The 22,622-nt window shown below is 39.9% G+C and overlaps 1 protein-coding gene and 1 long non-coding RNA gene across 3 annotated transcripts in view; one reads left to right on the top strand and one right to left on the bottom strand.

Moving 5' to 3' along the window:
- Nucleotides 1-1,674: 1,674 nt before the first annotated feature.
- Nucleotides 1,675-22,622, bottom strand: part of Cttnbp2nl (CTTNBP2 N-terminal like) — a 42,548-nt gene continuing 21,600 nt past the window's right edge. For both annotated transcript variants that reach the window (XM_020156571.2, XM_074050765.1), the window contains exons 4-6: nucleotides 11,564-11,794; nucleotides 7,454-7,561; nucleotides 1,675-5,971 (exon numbers count right to left, since the gene is read on the bottom strand). In XM_020156571.2, the coding sequence (XP_020012160.1) occupies nucleotides 4,493-5,971; nucleotides 7,454-7,561; nucleotides 11,564-11,794 (1,818 nt within the window). In that variant the 3' untranslated portion in view covers nucleotides 1,675-4,492. The remainder of the gene's footprint in view (nucleotides 5,972-7,453; nucleotides 7,562-11,563; nucleotides 11,795-22,622) is intronic.
- Nucleotides 15,410-19,075, top strand: LOC141414931 (uncharacterized). The gene is made up of 2 exons (XR_012439939.1): nucleotides 15,410-15,607; nucleotides 18,819-19,075. It is a non-coding gene; the product is annotated as an uncharacterized lncRNA (long non-coding RNA).

Genomic DNA, 22,622 nt, shown 5'->3' on the forward strand with positions numbered 1-22,622 from the left:
AACCTGTGTTGGCAAAAGGTAAGAGGGACAGGATTATGTAAGGCTGCTCTGGGATAGGAAGGCAATCCATAAAAAGTAACTGTAGTTTCTGGACTGGCTGGGGTTAACAGTTCGAAACGTTTGTATGTAAATAGGATGTGGAGACCTTGGTGACCAGTCATGAGGTTTTCAGCCTGTAGTTTTTTCCCATCTCTCCTCCTGCCCTCTATGATTAAATTTAGGACCTCTCAGGGTTTTTCTTTCAGCAACAGGTTTGAAATCCTGGCTGTCACTAAAGGCCCTTGTATAAATTCTTTCCTCAACTACCTCATTAGTACACTAGAGATAATGTACCTCGAAACCCTTGCGAGGATTACTAGTGATGTGTTGAGAAGTCACTAGCATAGTGCTCTTTTGGTACCCATGTAGGTGTTCTTGACTGTGAATGTCACTGACACTAGCAAAAACAGTTTCAGAAGCTTAAGGTACCTCCTCAAGTCACAGATAAATTGTGGGAGGGCAGAGGAGGGCTATGAAGCACTATTTATCAAAATGTGACCCTCAGGCCACCTTCATCATCAGTGCCATAGACCCCATCCCAGAGTCTTTACTTTTAAGTAGGCTTCCTAGGTTATCCTTAAGGACAATAAAGTTTGAAAAGCACTATCCCAGTCTCCCTCATTCTTATACTAGTGATTTGTCCACAGATAGATGAATAGAAGGATGAACACAATTTTAAATTTTCTCAACTGGTTTAAATAGCAGCTAAAAATAACTCTTGTGAAAAAATGCTCATTGCCTACCTCTGACTCATCATTATGAAAACAACTCCACACCCCCACCCACACCTTCAGTGCTGGGGATGGAACCCACCACCTTGTGTGTGCTAAGCAAGTGCTGTATGATTGAGCCACACCCTCGCCCCACATATCCTATTTTGAAGACAGCATTTCAAGACATTTGGAAGTTCTGTTTCAAGGACTACACATCAGAAGCACTCTTAATAAATCCTTCCCCACTCACACGCAAATTGACAAGGCAGCATTGAGGCTATCATGGGAAACCGGATACAGCTAGTGTTTGTTGAAATCATCATCAATGGGCTTACATGCTGAAAACTCAAGATACGTAAACATCCACGCTGTTGGAACATCTTTTGTACATCACAGGATTTTCAAGTGCTTTTGTGTGGCTACAAATGACATTGCAGCCAGAGCAGCAGCAATGGCACTGGAAAAGCAATGGAGGCATGAGTCACTTGTGCAGTTAGAGGGCAGGACAGGACCAGGTACTCTTAAGCTGGAGTGTATAGTCACCTGTAGCGCTTCAGGTCTTTGTTCCTGTGAAGCAATATCTATTTGGCATATAGGCATAACTACTTTTCTGGGAATATATTCTATAACTTTTCTAATATTTTAAAAAGGTCTAAAGCCCCCAGATGTTTTTCGTTGCTGTTTGTTTTTAATTTCAGATTGGATTATGGCAAAGGCTTTTTGCCAGTTCTGTGGTTCTAAAGAAAACCAATGTCCCAATTCTTCACTGGGTCTAACCTGGATGGGTCTGTTGACTCATTTCGTTTTTCAAAGACATTATCAAGTGCTCCCTCTAGGCCACCAAAACCCCTTCTCCAACAAAATATGCTCAATTGTGCAACAAAATTCACTTTGTACAAACAAGACTATTTTCCCCAAATGGTATGATTTAGCTTGTTTTAATGTTGACTGGTATAAAAATGAAGACTTCTGCCTGGTACATTTGGCTTTACAACCATTAATGACTCGCCAATGCTTGTCTTGTATGTTACGTGTCATTATAATCTGCTGACCAGTAACAGCTCTTTCAACGTGGGTTAATACCAAAACATGAATCATGAAACTTGTACTAAGCACACACACGATCTACAGAAAACTTAAATACTAATCTATAATATCTAACTGAATTATTGGATCCATTGCAGGATTGTGCTTATTTATCTCAGAAGATAGGCAACTAGCAAAAATACACATTTCTTTTGCATATTCCCACCCACCCATGTTACACTGTAAAAGAAATACATTATTCAGTGCACTTCCTAAGAAATAAACTCCCTTATAGTATCTCTCTCTATATATCTATCCCCAAACAAAGGAAGAGCATAATGCAACCTTTAAGATTACCAGTTAAAGCAAGAGAGGTAATAATACTCTGGCCTGGAGCCTCCCCTCCTGATTAGAAGGTTTGGCTATTTTATCAACACTGTTCCATTTTGGCTATGCAATGGGAATAAAATTCAAAGCATAACTACTTTGCACAGTTTAAGATACTCCCTACATCATTTTGGTAGACACCCTGGGGCATTAGTAGCATTTTTATATCTAAAATATTTACCTTAATCAAACTATAAGCTGTGGAGTCATTAGTATTTTCTGTTATGATTTAGTTTCCATCACCTGACTTTCCTCAGTCAACTCCTATTGGATTAAAAGGAAACAATTTACAGCAGGTTAGGGGCTGCTGGCTAAATGCTGGCTAGGATGTTTGTGAAGACACCACACCTCTTTCCCTCCATGTACACAAAAATCACATAATCACCACGTCTCAGCCGAGTTGTGGAGAGTCCTGTTTGGAACAGGTGGATAGTCGTATTTTTTGCAGTACTGGGGTCTGAACTCAGGGCCTCACACTTGTTAGGCAAGGACTCTACACTTGAGCCACTCCATCAGCCCTGGAGAGTCATATTTTATGGACTACCCAGTGAAAAATTTGGAGGCTTCTGTCTGTACAAATTTACTATGATACAAATGGCAGAAGTTTCTAGAATGAAAGCAGTTGATACTTGGCAGCTTGCAAGCTAAATCCAGCTACAGACATGTTTGTTTAACCAGCAGCACTTAAGAAAATTTTTAATCAGTTCTTGATATTTAAAAAATGAGTCTTTCTTACTTTTTCTTTTTGTGGCACTGGGGTTTGAACTCAGGGCCTCAAGCTTGCTAGGCAGGCGCTCTAGCACTTGAGTCACTCCGCCAGCCCCGAAACAAGAATGTTTCTAATGGAAATGTTTTCATGAAAATTTGGATTTCACAAACATTTGAAGAGGTGGTAGCCTTGGTACAGCATTCTTGCATGGCAGCAACTGGAGCTGACAGGGATGACCCAGGGATGCATGAGGCTGGGGCACTTCAGTTTGCTACAGCTCCCAGTATTCCAACCTGTTTGGCAGCACTCAGGGGAGTGGTCTGTCCACTCATTTACACGGGCCTTGGGTGTACTTAGCTGTGCATTTTTGTGGTGCTGAAGACCTGGGCTTCATTTGGAATTTCCCTACTTCCTATGGAAGGGATTCTGCCCTTGACTGGGTCCCAGCCACATCTAGTTGCTTTGGTAGGTAATCTTAACATGCAATTCTACTTGTCCTTTGTGCTATATTGCAAACTCCAAAGACATAATCACACTAATATTTATGTCTAAGTGTGTGTATGCTGAACATGTAAAGGGGTGTGTATCTATACAAACACATGTATACTTCCACTTGGGCAAAAGTTAATTTGGTTGCACAGATACAGACAAGTGCTGGCAGCTTGGAGAATAAACGTAACAATTTGGTAAAACCTGTATAATTCTGACTTATAAGATTACAAAGAGTGAATTTAAAGTTATTGCTCTTTGATTATAAAGATTTCATTCTGTTACAAAATACTTTTATACAGAATGCATAACCATTTCCTATTCAAGTAAAAGCAAACAGAATCAGAAGTTCCTTACACAACAGTAGATGCTTGCAGACATTTTGAATGGAGATGTGATTTCATTCTGCTCAAGATTTATAGAGGAAAATTGGGAGTGACTTAATTTTTCAAAAGTACAAGAAATCAGCACCCCAACTGCTTAGTGCTCAGGAGTGTTCCTCGAGAGCTCCACAAAGCTCAGCTACATGGAGAGTTCACACCCACCTTGAAGGATTCCCATTCTACTCATGCAGCCTTGTTCCAGAATACAAAGCTGTATTAAAAACATTAAAAGAGGACTAAAAGCAGTGTAGGTTTTTAACATTCAGAATTCACAGAGGATCTCATTTTCTGCAATTATATGATCCAGTTTTTGTTTTTGCTGCAGAAACACATTCACATGGCAGTCTTATTTCAGGCACTTTTAAAACATGTTCATCTGGAATAAAAATCTGCACGAAACACTTCTGCGTAATTCAAAATGAGTGTTGAGTAATTCTAGTTTCAAAATAGACAGCAGATCACCACCTGGTACTTAATTAGCTTCCTCCATCACAGCATGACGGTGACTGCTGAGCCAGAGCTGTCTCTGAGGTGCCCTTCTAGCTCAGTACAGAGATAAGAGCCACAAAAATCCAAACTACTCAGTTTCTACTTAAAAAAATACAAAAAAGTAAAATACACTAAGTGTATTATACAGATGGTTTTAGCTACTATCAAAATAAATAACATAATCTGACTCAATGATCTAACTGCGTTCTTGGACGAAATCTGATGGAATGTCAAATGTGGGGACTCATTCCTAGGAACTAGCTGCTGGTAGGCAGAAGTATCTCAACGTCCTTGCCATTGGCCACCACAGTGTTAGAACAGCTGCTGGCAAGGTCTTCTGTGGTGGTCACAGAGGACGCCTGGGAATGAGTTTTGGTCAGTGGAGTGGCAGTAGATGGAGAAGGAGTGAGGCCAGGTTTTTTGGGTGGGATAGGTGGAGGGTTTCCTCTCTCAGCTCTGGGGATGGTTGGGGACTTGATTCCTGGAGACAGAGGGCTCAGAGGGCTGGACACTTTTCCTGGAGCAGGTGAATGGCTGGTGTCACCTCTTGGGCTGGCAGTACCGGCCAAATTTCGATAGTCTGTACCAAATGGAGAACTATTGGGAGAAACAGGCTTGATTGGCCCTTGTTGGCTAGTGAATCTGGAGAGCACCTGAGTGACTGTGTTTCGGGCCAGCTGCTTGGCGGCGGAGTTGTCTAAAAGGGTGGGGGACAGATCTCTGGATGGAGGGCTCTGTAGACCACTGGCTTGTTGGTCCTGATCTGCTTGGGACTGAAATTTGTGCCGAGCTGCATGGAACCGTTGGTTGATCCCTACCTGGTAGGATGACTGGTAGCCAGGGCTGCTAGCTGATGAGCCCAATAAGCGTTTCGTTAGTACTGGTGAAGAGCAAGGAGAGGATGTGAGAGAGGAGGAGGCAGTGCTGCTGGGAGACAGTGAGCTGCCACTAGAGGGAAGGTGACTGGGCATTGGGACTGGAGTCTCAGTTCCCACAGAACACCCACCATTCTCCACTGGTTTCTCTTGGGGCAATGCCACAGACTTCTCTCGTGGAGGCACTTGATTTTCTACACTGTTGCCTGCAATCAACTCCCTGTTAGTTTGAATTTCTGGATCACAATGGCCATTGGTTTTTGCATACGAGTAAGTAGGCGTGTTGGGACCAGGAAGACCAGTGTTTGCCACCTTGGCTATGACATTCCCATGGGTTCTTTCTGCCTGAATATTCTCTGTTTGGCAAAATACAGACACCAGCATGGGAGGCTCAGTTGCTGTGCCTTTGGACATGGTGACGCGTTTCTTCAAATGCTCATCAGTGCTACTGTGCTGCTGGGAAGCCTCTAGGTCCTTCACTATCTTCTTCAAACTTTCCATCTCTTCTTTCAGAGTTTTGGTCCGGTTCTCTTCTCGGTTCAGTTTTGCTCTCAGCTGCTCCCTTTCAATGTCAAACTCAGACAACTGCTTCTCCACCTGGGCCTCAGTCTGCAAGCCTCGTTTTCTCTCAGCTGCCAACTCCTCCTCCAGTTTACTCACCCGGCTCTTCTCTCTCTCCAGTTTCAGGCTCAGCTCTCCCGCCTTCTGCCCTTCCTCGGCTGCCTTGCTGGTGGCTTTCTTGCACTCAAGCACCAGCATGGATGACAGCTGCTTGTGGCGGGAGCGCTCCTCTTCCAGCTGACTAGAGAGCTTCTTTTGCTCTTTTTCAAACTTTTTCACTTGGGACTTTTCAAATTCCAACTAGAAAAAAAATACCACCACACATCTTGATTAGAGTAAGAAAACAGATATACTGAAAAATTAGGATCAAGTAGTGTCCTGGCTAGCTGCCCTTCAGTATATGGGATTACTACGTATGCTATGGTACTTAAAAGTAGTTATTTCTAAAGAATTAGAAATAGTTTAGAATAGCATTTGCATGAGATAACACAAAAACTGCACATACTATGATTTACTCTTTCTTTGATGATTTAAGAAGCATTTGTAGTTCTTAACTGTCTTAGGGTTATTAGTGGGAATATGATACATCACTGTGTTTGAGGTATGTGGAGAGTACACAGAACCAACCAAAACAATAACAGAAAATGATATAAACCAGATATTGTGGGGGAGGTCAACACTGATGAAAACAAAATTTTCTCTGGTTTTAAAGATGAACAAACATAAATAGCTGCATTTGAATCACACTATTTTAAAATTTTATCTTTCTCTCTCTCTCTTGCAGTTCTGGCTCTCATGCTTGTGAGGCAGGCACTCTACCATTTGAGCCAAATCCCCATCCCTTTTTTAGCTTTAGCTATTTTTCTGGTAGGGTCTCCTGTTTTTGCCCAGATCCAACTTCAAATCGCAACCCTCCTGATCTCTGCCTTCTGAGTAGCTGGGATTACAGGCATCAGTCACTGCCCTTGGTGTAAACTGAAATCATGCTCTTTTTGTTGTTATTCTTGGTTTTTTGACACAGGGTGTTACTGTATAACCCAGGCTGGCCTCCAACTCTTGTCTCAACCTCCTGAGCACTGGTAGTAGAGGCGTGCACCATCACGCCTAACTCTGAATCATACTCTTTAGAAAAATGTAGTCTGTTTTGTTTTCCAGCATTATTTATTGCACAGAGACTCTGAATGAGGGGGAAAGGAGAAATCAGTTTAGTGATCCATGATCAGAATTTTTAAAAAAATGAAATAGAATGGGCTGAGGGCATGTCTGTCTAGCAAGCACAAGGCCCTGCATTCAAACCCCAGTACTGCCAAAACAAACAAACAAACAAACAAAAGAATTCTAAAAAAATGAGAATACATCAATGTACACTGCAGGCAGCCCAGGGTCTGTGTCGTCTCCTGAGATGCAAAGCATTTCTCGCTGGAGCTCTTACTCCAAAAGTCTGAAAGCTACAGCTCTAAGTTATGGTTCCCCAAAGTGTGTTGTACAGAATGAGAGTTCCGCAGTGAGAGATCTATGTATAAAAAAATCCCCCAAACAAAAAAAAACCCACATGATTTTATGAAACACAAGATGTGCTAAACATGGACTATATTCAAATCTTGTTCTTGAAGACTCACAATGTAATTTTGCATACTTAGAAACCTGTTTAATTTTGTTTAATCCAGTAGTTCCCAGACTCTTTGACCACAGAGCCTTTTTTTAATCCCTTGCATCCTGAGGGATAAGCCCTGAGAAATGCTATTCCAGACAATGCTGCTGTGATCCCTTCACCATAGTTACCTGTTGAGTCAGCCTCTCTCTCTCCTTCTCCAGCATGTAGGTGACATCATCTCCTTCAGCTGTGTCCTGTGCATGCCTTTGCCTTTCTTCTTCAAGGTCTAAGATCACCTTTAAAAATTTTTTAAAATTCATTTCAAAATATCAAGTAATCACACTTATAACACAAGTGCCTAACTAAACACTTAAGATAGTTCCAGACTGAGAAAACAAATGAAATCCAGCCAGGGCCATCAAGGAACACACCGTCTAACAGGATGGAAGACATGTAAGCTACGTACTAGCAAACAGATATTTACTTGAAGTATGGGCAGAATGGAATGTAAGCAGAGAGAAGCAGCAACTAATTAGCTGTGAGGCTGAGAAGGTTTTCAAGATTAATAGAAAGTCTTAGAAGCTGCAGGCAATTTGGTGTGACTTGGACCCAGGTGTAGGTGATGGAGAAAGATGGGGCCACAGAAAAGCTGAGGCGTTCCTCTTAATGCTCAAATCACTATAGGCATCAAAAAGGGAGCTGGAGGAAATCCCAGCACTGGGTAAGCAGAGCCAGAAGGATCATGAGTTTGAGGCCAGCATGGGCTACACACAAGACCCTGTCTCAAAAAACTAAGGAAAAAAGACAGGAGTGGGTTAGGGTAGAGGGAGAGCCTGTGACTAAACATTTCAAATAGTCAACAGTCGATGCCTTGCTTAATTAATAAGATATGTTTTTTACATAGTTAGACAAGAAGTGAAAAGATTCTCTTCATCCTGCAGGCAAGAAGGCTCAATTATTGGGATCCTAAGTGGAGAGTTTTCATAAGGCCTTTTAATTATCTTGCTTACCCCTATTCCACTTACCTTGATGCCAAAGGATTAAGCTCAATTTTAAGAATATAGATTTAAAGGGACATTTTCAACAAAATCCTGCCTATAACCACACACTGTTCTGAATGGCAATGGATTACTCAGTAGCTTCTGCTGGTGCTTGGGAAGTGCCTTGGCCCAGACCTCCAGGGCACAGCCAATGGCCATTTCTCATAATTTTGACACATAAAAATTTTTATGAATGGAAAGAAAATTTTCTGCAACACAAATCCCCCCTTTAAAATTGACAGGCTTTTGGCTAAATATGCTAGGTTCTCTCTCTCTTGAGAGCCCTCTGAAATTACAGAAATGGAATGAAAAGACTAAAATCCCACAAAGACAAAGACAGACTTTAGTAGACAAGGCTTTTAATAACATTTCAAGTAAAAGGCTGGAGGAGTGGTAACAACTTCAGTAAAGGGAGGGAGCCACTGTGCCCCAAAGAGAGAGAAACTGGATGGACGTGGTAGGCGCTTTAGTGGGAGAAGTGAGACAAGGCACAGAACACAGGCAGGCTGATAAGGGAAATGCAAATCAAAACCATGCTGAGGTTGCCATCTTACCTCAGTTAGAATGGTAATCAAGAAAACAAACAACAAATGTTAGTGAAGATGAGGGACAGAAGGAACCCTTATACACTGGTTATTAGAAATGTAAATTAGTGCAGCCACTATGAAAATCAGTGTGAAGGCTCCTCAAAAAACTACAAATAGAACTACCATAGGACCCTGTTCTACACTCCTGGGTATATATCTGAAGGAATGAAAGTCATCATACAATACAGACACCTGTACCCCATGTTTACAGCAGCACTATTCACAACTGCCAAGCTATGGCAATCAGTCTAGGTTTCTGCCGACCAGTGAACGGATAAAGAAAATGTGGTATATATACACAATGGAGTATTATTCAGCCATAAAGAAGAATGAAATTATGTTGTTTGCAGGAAAACGGATGGAACTGGAGATCATGTTAAGTAAGATAAGCCAGACTGAGAACGATAAATATCTTATGTTCTCTCTCATATATGGAATCTAGACCTAAAAAAATAAAATTAATGACCTGAATCTAAAATAGAGAAACTGGTTTGGGGTGGGAGAGGGAGGATGAAAGGAGAGGGTAAAGAGGGGGTGAATATGATCTAAGTATTTCATCTAAATATATAAAAACAGAATGAAAGCTTTACAATAATTTAAAAGGGGGATGGTAAGAAAGAGTACAGAGGGGGTTATTTGATCAAAGTACATTACATGTATGTGTGGAAATGTCACAATTTGTACAATTAATATGTGCTAATAAAAAAATGAAAACCAGGAGATTCAAAGTCTGTATTTTCAGAAGAGTTATTTGTCCCCTCATCCAGATTATTGCACATAGAATGATAGTACTGGTTCCTACTACTGCCCAAGCATAAGCCAGATGCTCATCCTCTGAAGAGTCAGAACTTGACAGGCTTAGGATTTGGGATACCAGATAGGACAGAGAAGGGGGTTAAATCTGTCTGGGAAAAATGTGAAGAGGTGAAGGGGAGAGGAAGGTGCAGTGTAAGATAACTAAATCTGCATTGATCATAAAAAGAAGTAACGTAATTCTCTAAGACAAGAGAGAGCAGTACATTATTTGGATATATAGAGGTTAGTGACCAAAATAAATGGCTAAAAGATAAAAGTTGCTGCCTCTGAGTACTAGAGAGGATGAAGAATGGGAAGAAGTGGGTTAGAAAACTCCATTTGTCATTATAAGTAACCATGTTGTTTACTATTCAAATGTTTCTGAGAGCTGAAGTGACAGGTATAAACTGGGACTATGAGCACCCTAATTATAAGCCTGTAGATCCCATTTGATTTCTAACAAAGTCAGAGTTCAACTTTGAAAAACACTTACGGATAAATAGGCACTTGGTTTCAAAAATTTAGTACTCACTTAAACATTTTACATTAAATACAGTATTAATGAACTTTGAATTATATTTAACTTCTTCCTCTTCCTCAGTCACCTAGACCTGCAAATTATCACAACACTGCATCTTCCATGGGCATGACACCTAGCCAAGCCCTTCAGCACAACTCAGTGACCCCTGGATAAAGTGGAAATAAGGCCTGCCAATCAATCAAGGATGTGGTGAAGATTTTCTTACAGAATGATGTAAAAGCCCTCCAAACTTAGGCAATTTACTCCAACCCACTGACACTAAATGTTTCCAGAATACCTCATTCTAGACTGAAGTTTAAACTTTTTTGGGTCTTGGGCAACTTAGAGAATTTGATTAAAGCTATGAAAAAAAATACAATTCCCACAAAAATGCATAAACTTTTGACGTTCTGTTTATTTTTTGGGGCACTGTGGAACATCTGAGGCCCATCCACAGTTAAGGAAGTGCCTTTCATTTGGACTCTGTGAAGGGAAAGAAAAGATCACAGGCAAGACCTTGAACGTGGGCAATTTATCAAGATGTAATTTAAGCAGCTGGCTCTAATATAGATAACCATAAAAGTAAACTGAAGTCCACCAAATTGTTAAATTAATTTTTCTGATTAAAATGTTTCCTGCAACATGCAGTGATGCCCCCTTATTGGTATAAATCTAAACTGATAGTTTTAAAACTGAAAATTCTAGCCAAATATCTTCTGCGCACTTGTCAGTCAGAACCAATCTCTTCCCTCCCTCCCTCCTTCTCCCACTCTCATTCTACCTTCTCCCCTAACAGGGTATAAGAACTTTAAGGTAAACAACCCCAGGAACTGTTTATGGTTCATGAGCAATAAAACCTGATGAAACTCAAAAGTAGGAATAACTGAAAATAATCTCCTGGCTTGTGTTTGTAGTCAGGTAAATTCTCTCTTCTGCCCTCCTGCTCTCTGGGATGCAGCATTCTCCAAATACCTGTTAATCTTTCTATTTATCACTTAAGTAAGCAAATAGAGAACACTCTGTTCAGCTACAAGCTTGATTAAACCCCAGTTTGTTGCCAAAGTTTAGATGATCAAGATCTGAAAAAAACATACCAAGTGTTCTGGAGTGACACATCGAGAAGGAATGCCATCTGAAATAATGGATCTGGCACATTCACTAAACTAGCATCTGGAATAACCTGTGCTCTCTTTTGTACCTTCTGACTCCTTTGTGAGCTGAAGACCTTTTTGGTCCCCATGAGACCCGCCTAATTGAATTACTGTGAAAACTGGCAGCTGACAAGAAGGAATCAGACATCATTCACAGAGTTGCCACAAGGGTTTATGCAGCACACATCTACAAGGCTGAACCTACCTTTCGGTGCCTGCTCTCAGCAGCTGCCAGCTGGGACAGCATGCGTTCCTGCATGTTCTTGCACTGCTTCATCACCACCTTGAGAATAGAGAGCGGGTTTGTGCAGACTGGCTGCTTTTCGCCATCATTTTTCTCCTTTAGTGTTTCAAAATCTCTCTGTAGAGCCATTAAAGGATCACTGATGTTATATTTCCCATAGCGTTCTTCAATGAAAGTATCTCTGTGTTGAGCCTGGGAAAGAGAAAAATAACTAAGTGTTTTGCTTTTTACAACCATTGAGAAGATGAATAAAATATCTAGTAGTTATACATGAAAGGTATAACCTGCTGAATAAAAATTAGATTGAGCCATTCAACTATAGAAACAACATCAGAAAGGTGGCATGGTATATTATTATTACAGAGAGCTCACTATGTATTAAACATTGTTCTAAGCATTTATGGTCATATTAACTTATTTAATTTTTACAACTCTACAAAGTAGTGCCAATCATCTTCATTTTACAGATGAGAAACTATTACAGAAAGGTTAAATAACATATCTAGCAAGCTATCAGAACTGGGACTTAAACTCAGCCAGCCTGGCTACAATGTCTGTATCCTAACCACCATGCTCGCTGCCTCTGCTTACATCTGATTATGCTACCAGCAAGTATATCTGACCTTTCTTTGTGTTATGGCATTCGTATTTCTAAAATGTTAAGCATGATGATTTTGTGAGCTTATATACTTAGGAGGCCTAGAAAGGTGCCAGCAGATATATAAAGGATGCAAAAATAAATATGATCGCATTAAAACCTAGGAGTACTTGTGATTTGTACACATGAAGCTTGACTTCGCATTAAAACCTAGGAGTACTTGTGATTTGTACACATGAAGCTTGACTTTGCTGTCGATGGGCCAATAGTGGGGTAGAGCCACTCACAACCAAAGGTACAGACAAATCCCTTCTACCTGCTGCCAAATTCTACCCTGTCTTAGTTTCTGTTCAGCTGCTATCTTCCATAGTGCTTTCTCCTTCAGGGCTTGGTGAGTTTTGGATGAGTCAGAACATGAGAAGGGGATGCAGGCTTGTGCTTAGCACACAGTTCAGGGTTTTGGGCCTGGGTGCTAAGTCAGGGTTCTAAGGCTCAGGAGATGGCTTAAAAGATATAGTTAGGCTCCCCTCTTTGTCAGGTCTCTGCTAGGAAGAGCTTTAAATGCTACTTCATGTGAGTATCGCATTTACATGCAGGTGGACAGAGTGCCACTCATTACTACAGATAGTAGAATGTTCCTGGAGATGCTTTACAACAACCACAGCAAAATAAAGTGTTTACACAGGACTGAGAAAACTTTCTAAAAAATGCACTGCAAAGGTATGGTGGTACACACCTGTAATCCTAGCACTTGGGAGGCTGAAGCAGGAGGATTGTGAGTTTGAGGCCAGCCTGGGCTATGATAGTGAATCCCTGTCTCAAAAAGCAAAACAAACGACAACAAAATCACAGTGAAGTAATATGTAATTTAAGTTAAACCTATTTATTTATTTATTTATTTACTTATTTTTTCTTTCTTTTTTTTTATTGTTTTATTATTCATATGTGCATACAAGGCTTGGGTCATTTCTTCCCCCTGCCCCCACCCCCTCCCTTACCACCCACTCCGCCCCCTCCCTCTCAGTGCCATTTCAGGGCACTCACGGTAGACCATGTAAAAGTGGGATCATGAGCACAGAAACTGGTTTGGGGAGAGAGAAATATGATGCAGATAACATAGAAATGTGAAAGACAATGAAGTTTGAGGTGAGAAGATGGAGGAAGTGAGAGAAAGGGCATGTATTAACCCCCCTTTTCCTATAAGGCTTATTGTAACTTTTTAAAAATTTTTTATTTTATTCATATGTACATACAGTGTTTGGGTCATTTCTTCCCCTTCCCCCCACCCCCTCCGTTACTCCCCCGCCCTCTTCCTCTCTCTCCCTACCCCCTCGCTACCAAGCAGAAACTGTTTTGCCCTTACTTCTAATTTTGTTGAAGAGAGAGTATAAGCAATAATAGGAAGGAACAAGGGTTTTTGCTGGTTGAGATAAGGATAGCTATACAGGGAGTTGACTTGCATTGATTTCCTGTGCATGTGTGTTACCGTCTAAGTTAATTCTTCTTGATCTCACCTTTTCTCTACTTCCTGGTCCCCTTCTCCTATTGGCCTCAGTTGCTTTAATGTATCTGCTTTAATTTCTCTGCGTTGAGGGCAACAAATGCTATCTAGTTTTTTAGATGTCTTACCTATCCTCATACCTCCCAAGTGTGCTTTCCCTTTATCATGCGATCAAAGTCCAATCCTTGTCGTGTTTGTCCTTAATCTAATGTCTGCATATGAGACAGAACACAGATTTTTGGTCTTTTGGGCCAGGCTAACCTCACTCAGAATTATGTTCTCCAGTTCCATACATTTACTTGTGAATGATAAGATTTCATTCTTCTTCATGGCTCCATAAAATTCCATTATGTATAAATTCCACATTTTCTTAATCCATTCGTCAGTGGTGGGGCATCTTGGCTGTTTCCATAACTTGGCTATTGTGAAAAGTGCCGCAATAAACATGGGTGTACAGGTGCCTCTGGAGTAATCTGTGTCACAGTCTTTTAGGTATAGCCCCAAGAGTGGGATTGCTGGATCAAATGGTAGATCAATGTTTAGGTAGCCTCCAAATTTTTTTCCAGAGTGGTTGTACTAGTTTACATTCCCACCAGCAGTGTAAGAGGGTTCCTTTTTCCCCGCATCCTCGCCAACACCTGTTGTTCGTGGTGTTGCTAATAATGGCTATTCTAACAGGGGTGAGGTGGAATCTTAGTGTGGAAATTAAACCTATTTATGAAAACTGTCCTTTACCCATTTAAAAACACTATTAGCAATATTTTCTTAGTACTGCCATTCATAAATAGGAGCTCATTAAAAAGTGGGAATTCAAAATTTAATAGCTATGCTTTAATTTAAAAGAACCTTAAAAAAATAATGCAAACACAGGGTTTCTATAATGCAGAAGTACATTTCAATACTGAAAATTGGATGCCTTCTTTGTTGACTGTGAAAGTTTATATCCCAGGAGTCACTTAGCCTTCTGTACGGATTTGTGTTGGTATCAGTTGGAAAGTGTTCAAAGCCCAGTTAGAAGCCGTGGGTCTTACGCCAGGCCTGGTGGCGCACACCAGTAATCCCAACACTCAGGAGGCTGACACAGGAAGCCCTGGAGTTCAATGTCAGCCTGGGATACATACAGAGTCTGTCTCAACAAACCAAATAGCTTCAAAAAAGAAGCCTCTGGGTTTAACTTTTGGTTTGATTACAACTATCTTGTTATAACATTATTGGAGTATTTTGGTGATACTTATATGCAAGAAATATATATGGATAGAGGAGAATTAAAGTGTGGAGAGGTTTGAAAGAGTCCAAAACAATTCAATTTTTTAGGTCCAAATTAAAAGGGAAATTCTCAGTAGTATTTCAGAATAATCTGCCATTTAGGATGAGAAAGAAAAGATCAACTCTTGAGCCAGCCATTTCTATTCTTAGTTTATATCACAGTGAAAGTAAAACTGAAAAGCTGGTTACATTTTTATAAGCAACGGGGTCAAACAACACGGGATCCATCAATGTTTTCCTTTCACCAAGAATATGCTTCATTAAATTTTGTATAAAAACATGACATTGACAATCTAGGATTCAACAAAAGTATCTATTTGTAACTACCCATATCCGAAGACAAATCCATATTTAGAAAAATGTTTGCCAAAAGAGGCAAGAGAAAGGCTCTTCAAGCAGTTGAAATACCATTTTCAGTCACATTTTTTATTTATAACCATATCTGTATGGTTAGTATTGGTGAAGGAATGGTTACTGGTACTAAAATTGCTTAGGGCAAAAGGAAATAGAAAAAATAAGCACAAATTTTTAATGGCCTTTATCTTTTCAGAACATCATGGAGAAGGTAGGGTGGAAAAGTAGAAGCCAAGACTACAATTCATGACCTTGACATCAGATCTGCTGAGAAGCTGTCTCTCAGGTTTGAGTACACAGTTAACTAATCCTAAAAATATGACTTTTTAAAACCCACACTGTGATTATTCTATATAATTAATAAGCACCAGAGTCACAAGTAATAGACAAGGAGCTTCTTTGGTGAGGTTTCAGCCTGAGAACAGTTGTTAGGCTGTCTGTTTTCTCTTGAAGTACTTCACAGTAATTCTGTAGTCACTTACACAGTAATTACAAGTTACATAAAATAGATGACTTCACCTATAAATGAAAAAGATCTCTGGAATAACTTTTAAAAGGCTCCTTGTCATATAGCAATTCTTTTGACTATATCCTAATATGGGCCCAACTATAGAAAAGGTGAATTCAATGTCTGTATTTATTACATCAAACACTTGGAAAAGGAGAGATGCAATATGGTATTTTCAACCAATGTAAAGACTCAATCAGGTGAACTGTATCAGGTTTAACAGTGCAAATATAACAACAATTAAAAACAAATGTTAAAATTTGAAGTGTGAAAGGGCTTTAATAGAAGTGTGTACTGCATAACCAAACACCCCAGAACCTAGCAGATTGAATAATAAATATTTTTATCTCATATGGTCTTTGAGGGTCAGGAATCTGGGAGGGCTTCGCTGGGTAGTTCTGAATGAGGGTCTTTTGAAGCCATGATGGGGGCTGGTGAATGCATGTCCAAGCTTACCCACATGGCTGTTAGCACAGGCCTTGCCACAGAGCAAGGGAAGAAAAAGACAGAGAGAAGAGAGAGGAGGGAAAGGGAGCAGAACAAACACATGCAAGCAACTAAGACGAGTATCTAAGTGACTTTTATAACCTAATCTTGGGAGTAATGTATCATTACTTTTGATGTATTCTATTGGTGATATAGACCAACCCTGGTAAATTTAGGAGGGGACTACACAGGGTATGAATATCAAGAGGCAGGGAGCACTAGAGGCTATCCTGGAGACTGGCCACCACAAGGCAAATGATGAGATATGCTGCCAATATCATTTACTTATCAGGTTAAAATTTGAAGACCCATGGGCTGGTGGAGTGGCTCAAGTGATTAGTAAGCATGGGGCCCTGAGTTCAAACCCCAGTGCTGGAAAAAAAAAAAAACAAACTTAAAAAAAAATTGAAGACCCATACTCAAAAGTGTCAAGGCTGAGTTCTAAATAATGATATTCCAGCTATTTTACGAGGAATTTTACATGACCTTGGGTTTGAGTTTTTGGAGAACTTAAGTAATAAAGCTAAAGTAGACCAATTTCTTGCAGTTTCAATATTTTTATGTCCATAACAATGTACACTTTACCCAAAAGAAATTCCTACACTGTCATGAACATGATGGTCTTTAATTTTATAGAAAGGAAAATAACTGGCTTGTTAGACGGATTCCATGACTGAGGGTATTATCATAGAAGACAGAACACACTAAGTCATCTATTACTCACTTATTTTTACTGTCACAGGCTGAATGAAATGCACCACTACTGAAAGCTTAAAATACAATCACATAACATCCTTGGAATCTGCCATACTTGCTTTCCAAAAGTTTCAGCTGCGCTATTATTAACTTCAAAAAGAAATACAGCCAGGCATTCAGGAAGTTGAGGCAGGATAATCATGAAATCAAGATCAGTACAGGCCACACAGGGAGACCTGGTCTCAACCTCCCCCCACCTCTACCAATAAAAAAATATATATATAAAGTAGTTACCTCCTCCCCGCTTCTCAGTAAGATGTGTGCATAACACATGCATTTATTTATTCCAATCTTAGGGCAGAAAATCTGTCTCTACTCTTTGGATGATTATCAATCACCTATATGAAAAGTGATACTGAATCTAAACATAAAGAATTAAGACACACTTTTTCAGGGTTTTATATTCAACTATGAGGTTTTAATTAAGACTTAGGCTAGTATTGGGCTGGTACTATAATTGGATTAGGATGCATCTTTGACATTTGAGGCAATTCTGAAGTGATACTTTTGAAAGTAATCAGCAATATTAACACTGTAGTTCTTAAAAAACACTCTGAATTCTTCTATGTCAAGAACCAGAAAAAGAAAAGAACATGAATCAAAACTGATTTTTATTAATACTACCAAAAACATGTTAAAAGGAATCATTCTCATATACAAGTTGAACTGGTTAATTGCTGAGTTGGTCACTCTGGAGTTTCTGATGAAACTTTAAAAAGCTTCATGAGCCAGATGTGGTGGTGCACCCTATAGTCCCGGCACTCTAGAGGCTGAGGCAGGACTTGAGTTTGAGGCCAGCCTGGGCTACATGGAGACCTGATTTCAAAAACAAAAACAAAGATAAAACAAAACAAAAAGGTGCCCAAGCAAATAGAAATAAAGCAATTATTCTGGATAAAGATAATATTACATGAATAGTCTTGTTCTGAAGTTTCCTCTCCTCCCTCTCCTCTCCTTTCCTTTTCCTTCCCCCCTGCCCCCCACCCCGGCACTATTTTGAACTCAGGGCCTCACCCTTGCTAGAAAGGCCCTCTACCACTTGAGCCCTCCCCCAGCCCTTTTTTTGTTTTTAGTTATTTTTCAGGTAGGGACTCAAGCTTTTTGCACAGGGCAGACCTCAGGGGACTGTGACCCGAGAAGCTAGGATTACGGGTGTGATGTGAGCCACCACATCCAGCTGTTCTAAAGTTTTTACAACTTGTTGAAAGAGAAATAGATTTTAATGTATGATAATACTGAGAATAAGAGGATTTAGTCTTAGCCTCATTTGAATTAAACTTCAATTTTTGGAAAATGGTACGATTTATTTGGGGGTAGGGTGGGGTGTTATACTAGTATGGAACCCAGAGCCTCATGCATGCTAGGCAAGTACTTTACCAGTGAGCTTCACCCCCTCAACCTTAGAAAACTGTAAAAGTTAACATGAGAGTGAAGAGAGAAAATTTTTATGTAAAAACAGAGAAAGAGCTTCAGAGATTCCCTCGGGGCAATCTGAAAGCATAAACATGCATAAAACCAATTACTGGCATAAGGGCAGGTGAGCATTTACTATTATTTGATTCCAGTGTTTCAAATTCCATTCAAGACTAATCCAAATGTGGCAATTTTAGCTAGTCCTAAGCATATGGGTAAATAGCATAAAGAAGCTGCCTTGACATTCACATCTCAGAGTCCTCTGTAAAGCTCTAATGAGATTGACATAAAATGTGTTGAGTGTTTTTATCTTTTTGTTGTTTTATTTTTCCAGTCCAGGAATGTGGCTGAAATGAGTATACATTCTGAACTGGGTCCACCTGAATACCTTTCTTGAGGTGGGGAAGAATATGTGAATAGCGACTGAACATGACTGCAAAAGCAAGTGAATTGATGGAGAATGCTCTGGACATAAATTAAGGATTTTAAAGTATTTAATTAGTTTATTTTTTAGAGCAGTTTTAGGTTCACAACAGAACTGGGCTAAAGGTACATAGATTTCCCTCCCACCTGCATAACCCACCCCCACCCTGTTAACATTTCTCTGGAATGGCACATTTATTCTAACTGAAAAAAATAGAAAGTTCTAGTCCCAATCTCTCTCTCCTTCCTTCCCTCCCTCCCCCCTTCACTCTATTCTCCTCCCCTCTCTTCTCTCTCTTTAGTGCTGGCAATTGAAGCCAGGGCTTCACACATGTTAGGCAATTAGTTGCCCTAATCGTTTCTCCAAGTGAGTATACATCTCTTAAAATACAATGAAAGTCAACAGCTACCTCATACCGCACACAAAAGAAATAAGACCACAGACCCAAAAATCCAAATGGCCAAAAAGCACATGAAAAAGTGCTCAACTCATTAGTGACCATGGAGGCATAGGTCAAAACAGGATACCACTGTGCAGCATGAGAACTGCTGAAATTACACACCACCAACACTGAATGCTGGAAGCAATGAAGAAAAATTAGAACAGCCACACAGTGCTGCTGAGAGTAACAAAGCCATATAACTACCCTGAAAACTGAGCTGGAAACTTTTCATAAAGGTTGAAAAATAACTCTCTATAGTTCCATTTGTAAGAATTAATCCAAAAGAAATGAGACCACATTATCTACAAAGACTTTACACAACTGTCTGTAGCAGCCTTATAGCCCCAAACTAGAAACAGTCAGATATCAATCAAGAAAAGAATATAGGATGTGACACATTCATACAGTGGAGTACCACACAGCAACAAAAAGGAACACATTACTGTACATACAGTGACAATGATGAACACAAACATCACGATACTGACATTAAAAAAAGGCAAGTATAAAAGGATTCATTCTGTGTGGCTGTTTAGATGAGTTGTAGAACAGACAAAACTAAACTAATGGTACTGGTATTGGGGCCCATCGCCTGGAAAGGGCACATGATAACTTTCAGTTGACAGGAATGTCTGTGTCTTGACTGGAGTGTGGGTTATATGGACGTGTGCATTTGTCAAACTGAACTGAATACTAAGAATCTATGCATTTCATGACATCTAAATTATATCCAGTGGAAAAATGTAATATACAATGAAAACTAAGCAATATTGTAGTACATACTTTATGCAGTGTTTCTGAAAGAGAAAGGGAAGTTTAAGTTGAAGTAATTTTGATAATGACAGCAGAAACAATAGGATGCTAACACACAAGTGCTGATTATATACAAGCACTGTGCGGTTTCTACTAACAACAGTCCCCTTGAAGCAGACACCACTATTGTCTCCATTTTACAGAAGAAACCAAACACAACATGCAACTTGCCACAGATATGAAGTAATGGTAAAGTACTGACCATGTTAGCAGAATAAGTGATGCACAGTGAACATTCCCTAGAACTTGTAGTAATGAATTTTGGTTTCTTAAGTCTTATCACTGGCTCAAAAATGAAACAGAAGCCAAGCACACCTGTAATTCTAACACTCTGGAGGCTTAGACAGGACTGCAATTCCAGGCCAGTCTGAGCTACATAGCAAGACCCTGTCTCAAAAAAAAAAGATAGGAGCTGGGGTTGTAGCTCAGTGGTACCTATCAAGTACTAATGCCTGCCTAGAATGTACAAAGCCACAGAACCCCCACTGCAAAAACAGAAATAGAACAGAAAACACTGTAGAACACTGACCATTTTAAGGTGAACACTATTTTGATGAATTTTCTTCTGGCATAAGACTATATAAGAGAGTGAGTGAGTGAGTGAGTGAGTGAGTGTGTGTGTGTGTGTGTGTGTGTGTGTGTGTGTGTGTGTGTGTATTAGTGTGCCTGCCAGGTCACAATCCAAAGTCTACTTTTTACTATGTGTTAAGTGTCAAGAAAGTTTGAAAACACCAGAATAAAATGAAGAGTCCAAGAAGTCTGACTGCTGAAATCTATGGTCTTAAACAATTTAAAATAAATATGTAAATTCTAATGGAAATGTAAGCAATCAGTATTATTGTTTTAAACTAATAAATGTTATAAAAGTCTGCAAACCAGAAGCTTAGTGTAACATCAAACATACAAAATGTAAAAGAAACAAACTAACAAAAAAACTCCAACAAAACCTTCTGTTATCAAGGTAGACAACCAAAATATCACTGGAGACATTTGGGAAAATGTTCTAGACATAAGGATGATTCACTGGAGAAATTTGGGAGAATGTTCTAGACATAAGGATGGTTCAGGGGTAGATGTGTGTTAAATGCTTTTACTGAGCAGTATTATGTATTGCTAAGTGACAGAGGTGATGATGTGGGAATACAGATTTGACTCTATAGTAAGATGCAGTCCCCTGTCCTCAAGGAGTTTCAAACTGCCAGATTTTAAGTACATAGGCTTAAAGTACCAATAAACATGCAACCCCTACTTGTTTAAATGTTTTCTTTTTTTGGCAGTACTGAGGTTTGAACTCAGGGCCTCGTGCTTGCTAGGCACTCTACCACTTAAGCCATGCCGCCCGACCCTTTTTCGCTTTTCAGTTTTCACATAGGGTCTCTTGTTTTTGCCCAGGGCTGACTTCAGACCACAGTCCTCGTAGCTGGGATCACAGGTACATGCTACCATGCCTGGCCTATTGATTGAGATGGGGTCCTGCTAACTCTTCCCCAGGATAGCCTTGAACAGCAATTCTTCCTCTGCCTCTTGAGTAGCTGGGATTACAGAAGTGAGCTACCATACCTGGCCTAAACAATGTTTTTTTTTTTTTTCTTGGTGGTACTAGGGGTTGAACTCAGGGCCTAGTACTTGCTAGGCAGGTGTTATATCACTTGGGTCATGTCCTCAGCCCTAATGTTTTCTAAACAATATCATGAATGTTTAAATAAATACCAAGAACAATTTATTTGATCAGAACTTTCTAAGACTCAGACTTTATGGAATGGGAAGGAAATAGGTCAACCCTGGAAGTGGGTGGGTTCTGGCAGATAAATAGGACTATCAGCGATTTAATGAATCACAGGAAACACCATGAGGTGGGGGAGGGGGAGGAAAGGACATCACCCAAACTGTCTCTGAAGTATTACACAGTGAGACCCAGCCTATAGACTATTAACTGTGTGTACATTTTGTTAACCCTATGAACTTGAAACACTTCTTTATTACAGATGTGCTTAGGCTCTTTCACTCACTATATAATACCACATAGTGTAGAAACTAACTTCAGGGTTAAAACATTTAAAAAGAGCTCACTGGCTGGGAGTACATCTCAGGGGGAGGCTCTGGGTTCAGTCACTAGCACTAAAAACAGAGCTCCCTCTTCTCACTACCTAAGACATGAAAGGATACTTTCTTTTTGTAGCTAGGAGATTCTGCGGAGGGAGGATTGAAGCTGTATAATTGTGAGATGTGTATGATTTGTTTGAAGTAAGTTCTTAAATTGCAGACTGATATTTCAAGTAAGTATGGCAAAAAAAAAAAAAGCTCAAATGTAAGGTCTTACAAAGGGGTCTTTAGCTTAACTGAGAAGTAGAAAGTATTCACATTTAGGAGTTTGTCAAAGTTATTTTGGAAAAAGGGGGAAGCAGGAAGAGTGTAGAGACAGGGTAAAATGAAAAAGGGGCCCAGTAATAGTTTGGGAG

Source organism: Castor canadensis, chromosome 12 (assembly GCF_047511655.1).
Source record: "Castor canadensis chromosome 12, mCasCan1.hap1v2, whole genome shotgun sequence".
Lineage (NCBI taxonomy): Eukaryota > Metazoa > Chordata > Mammalia > Rodentia > Castoridae > Castor > Castor canadensis.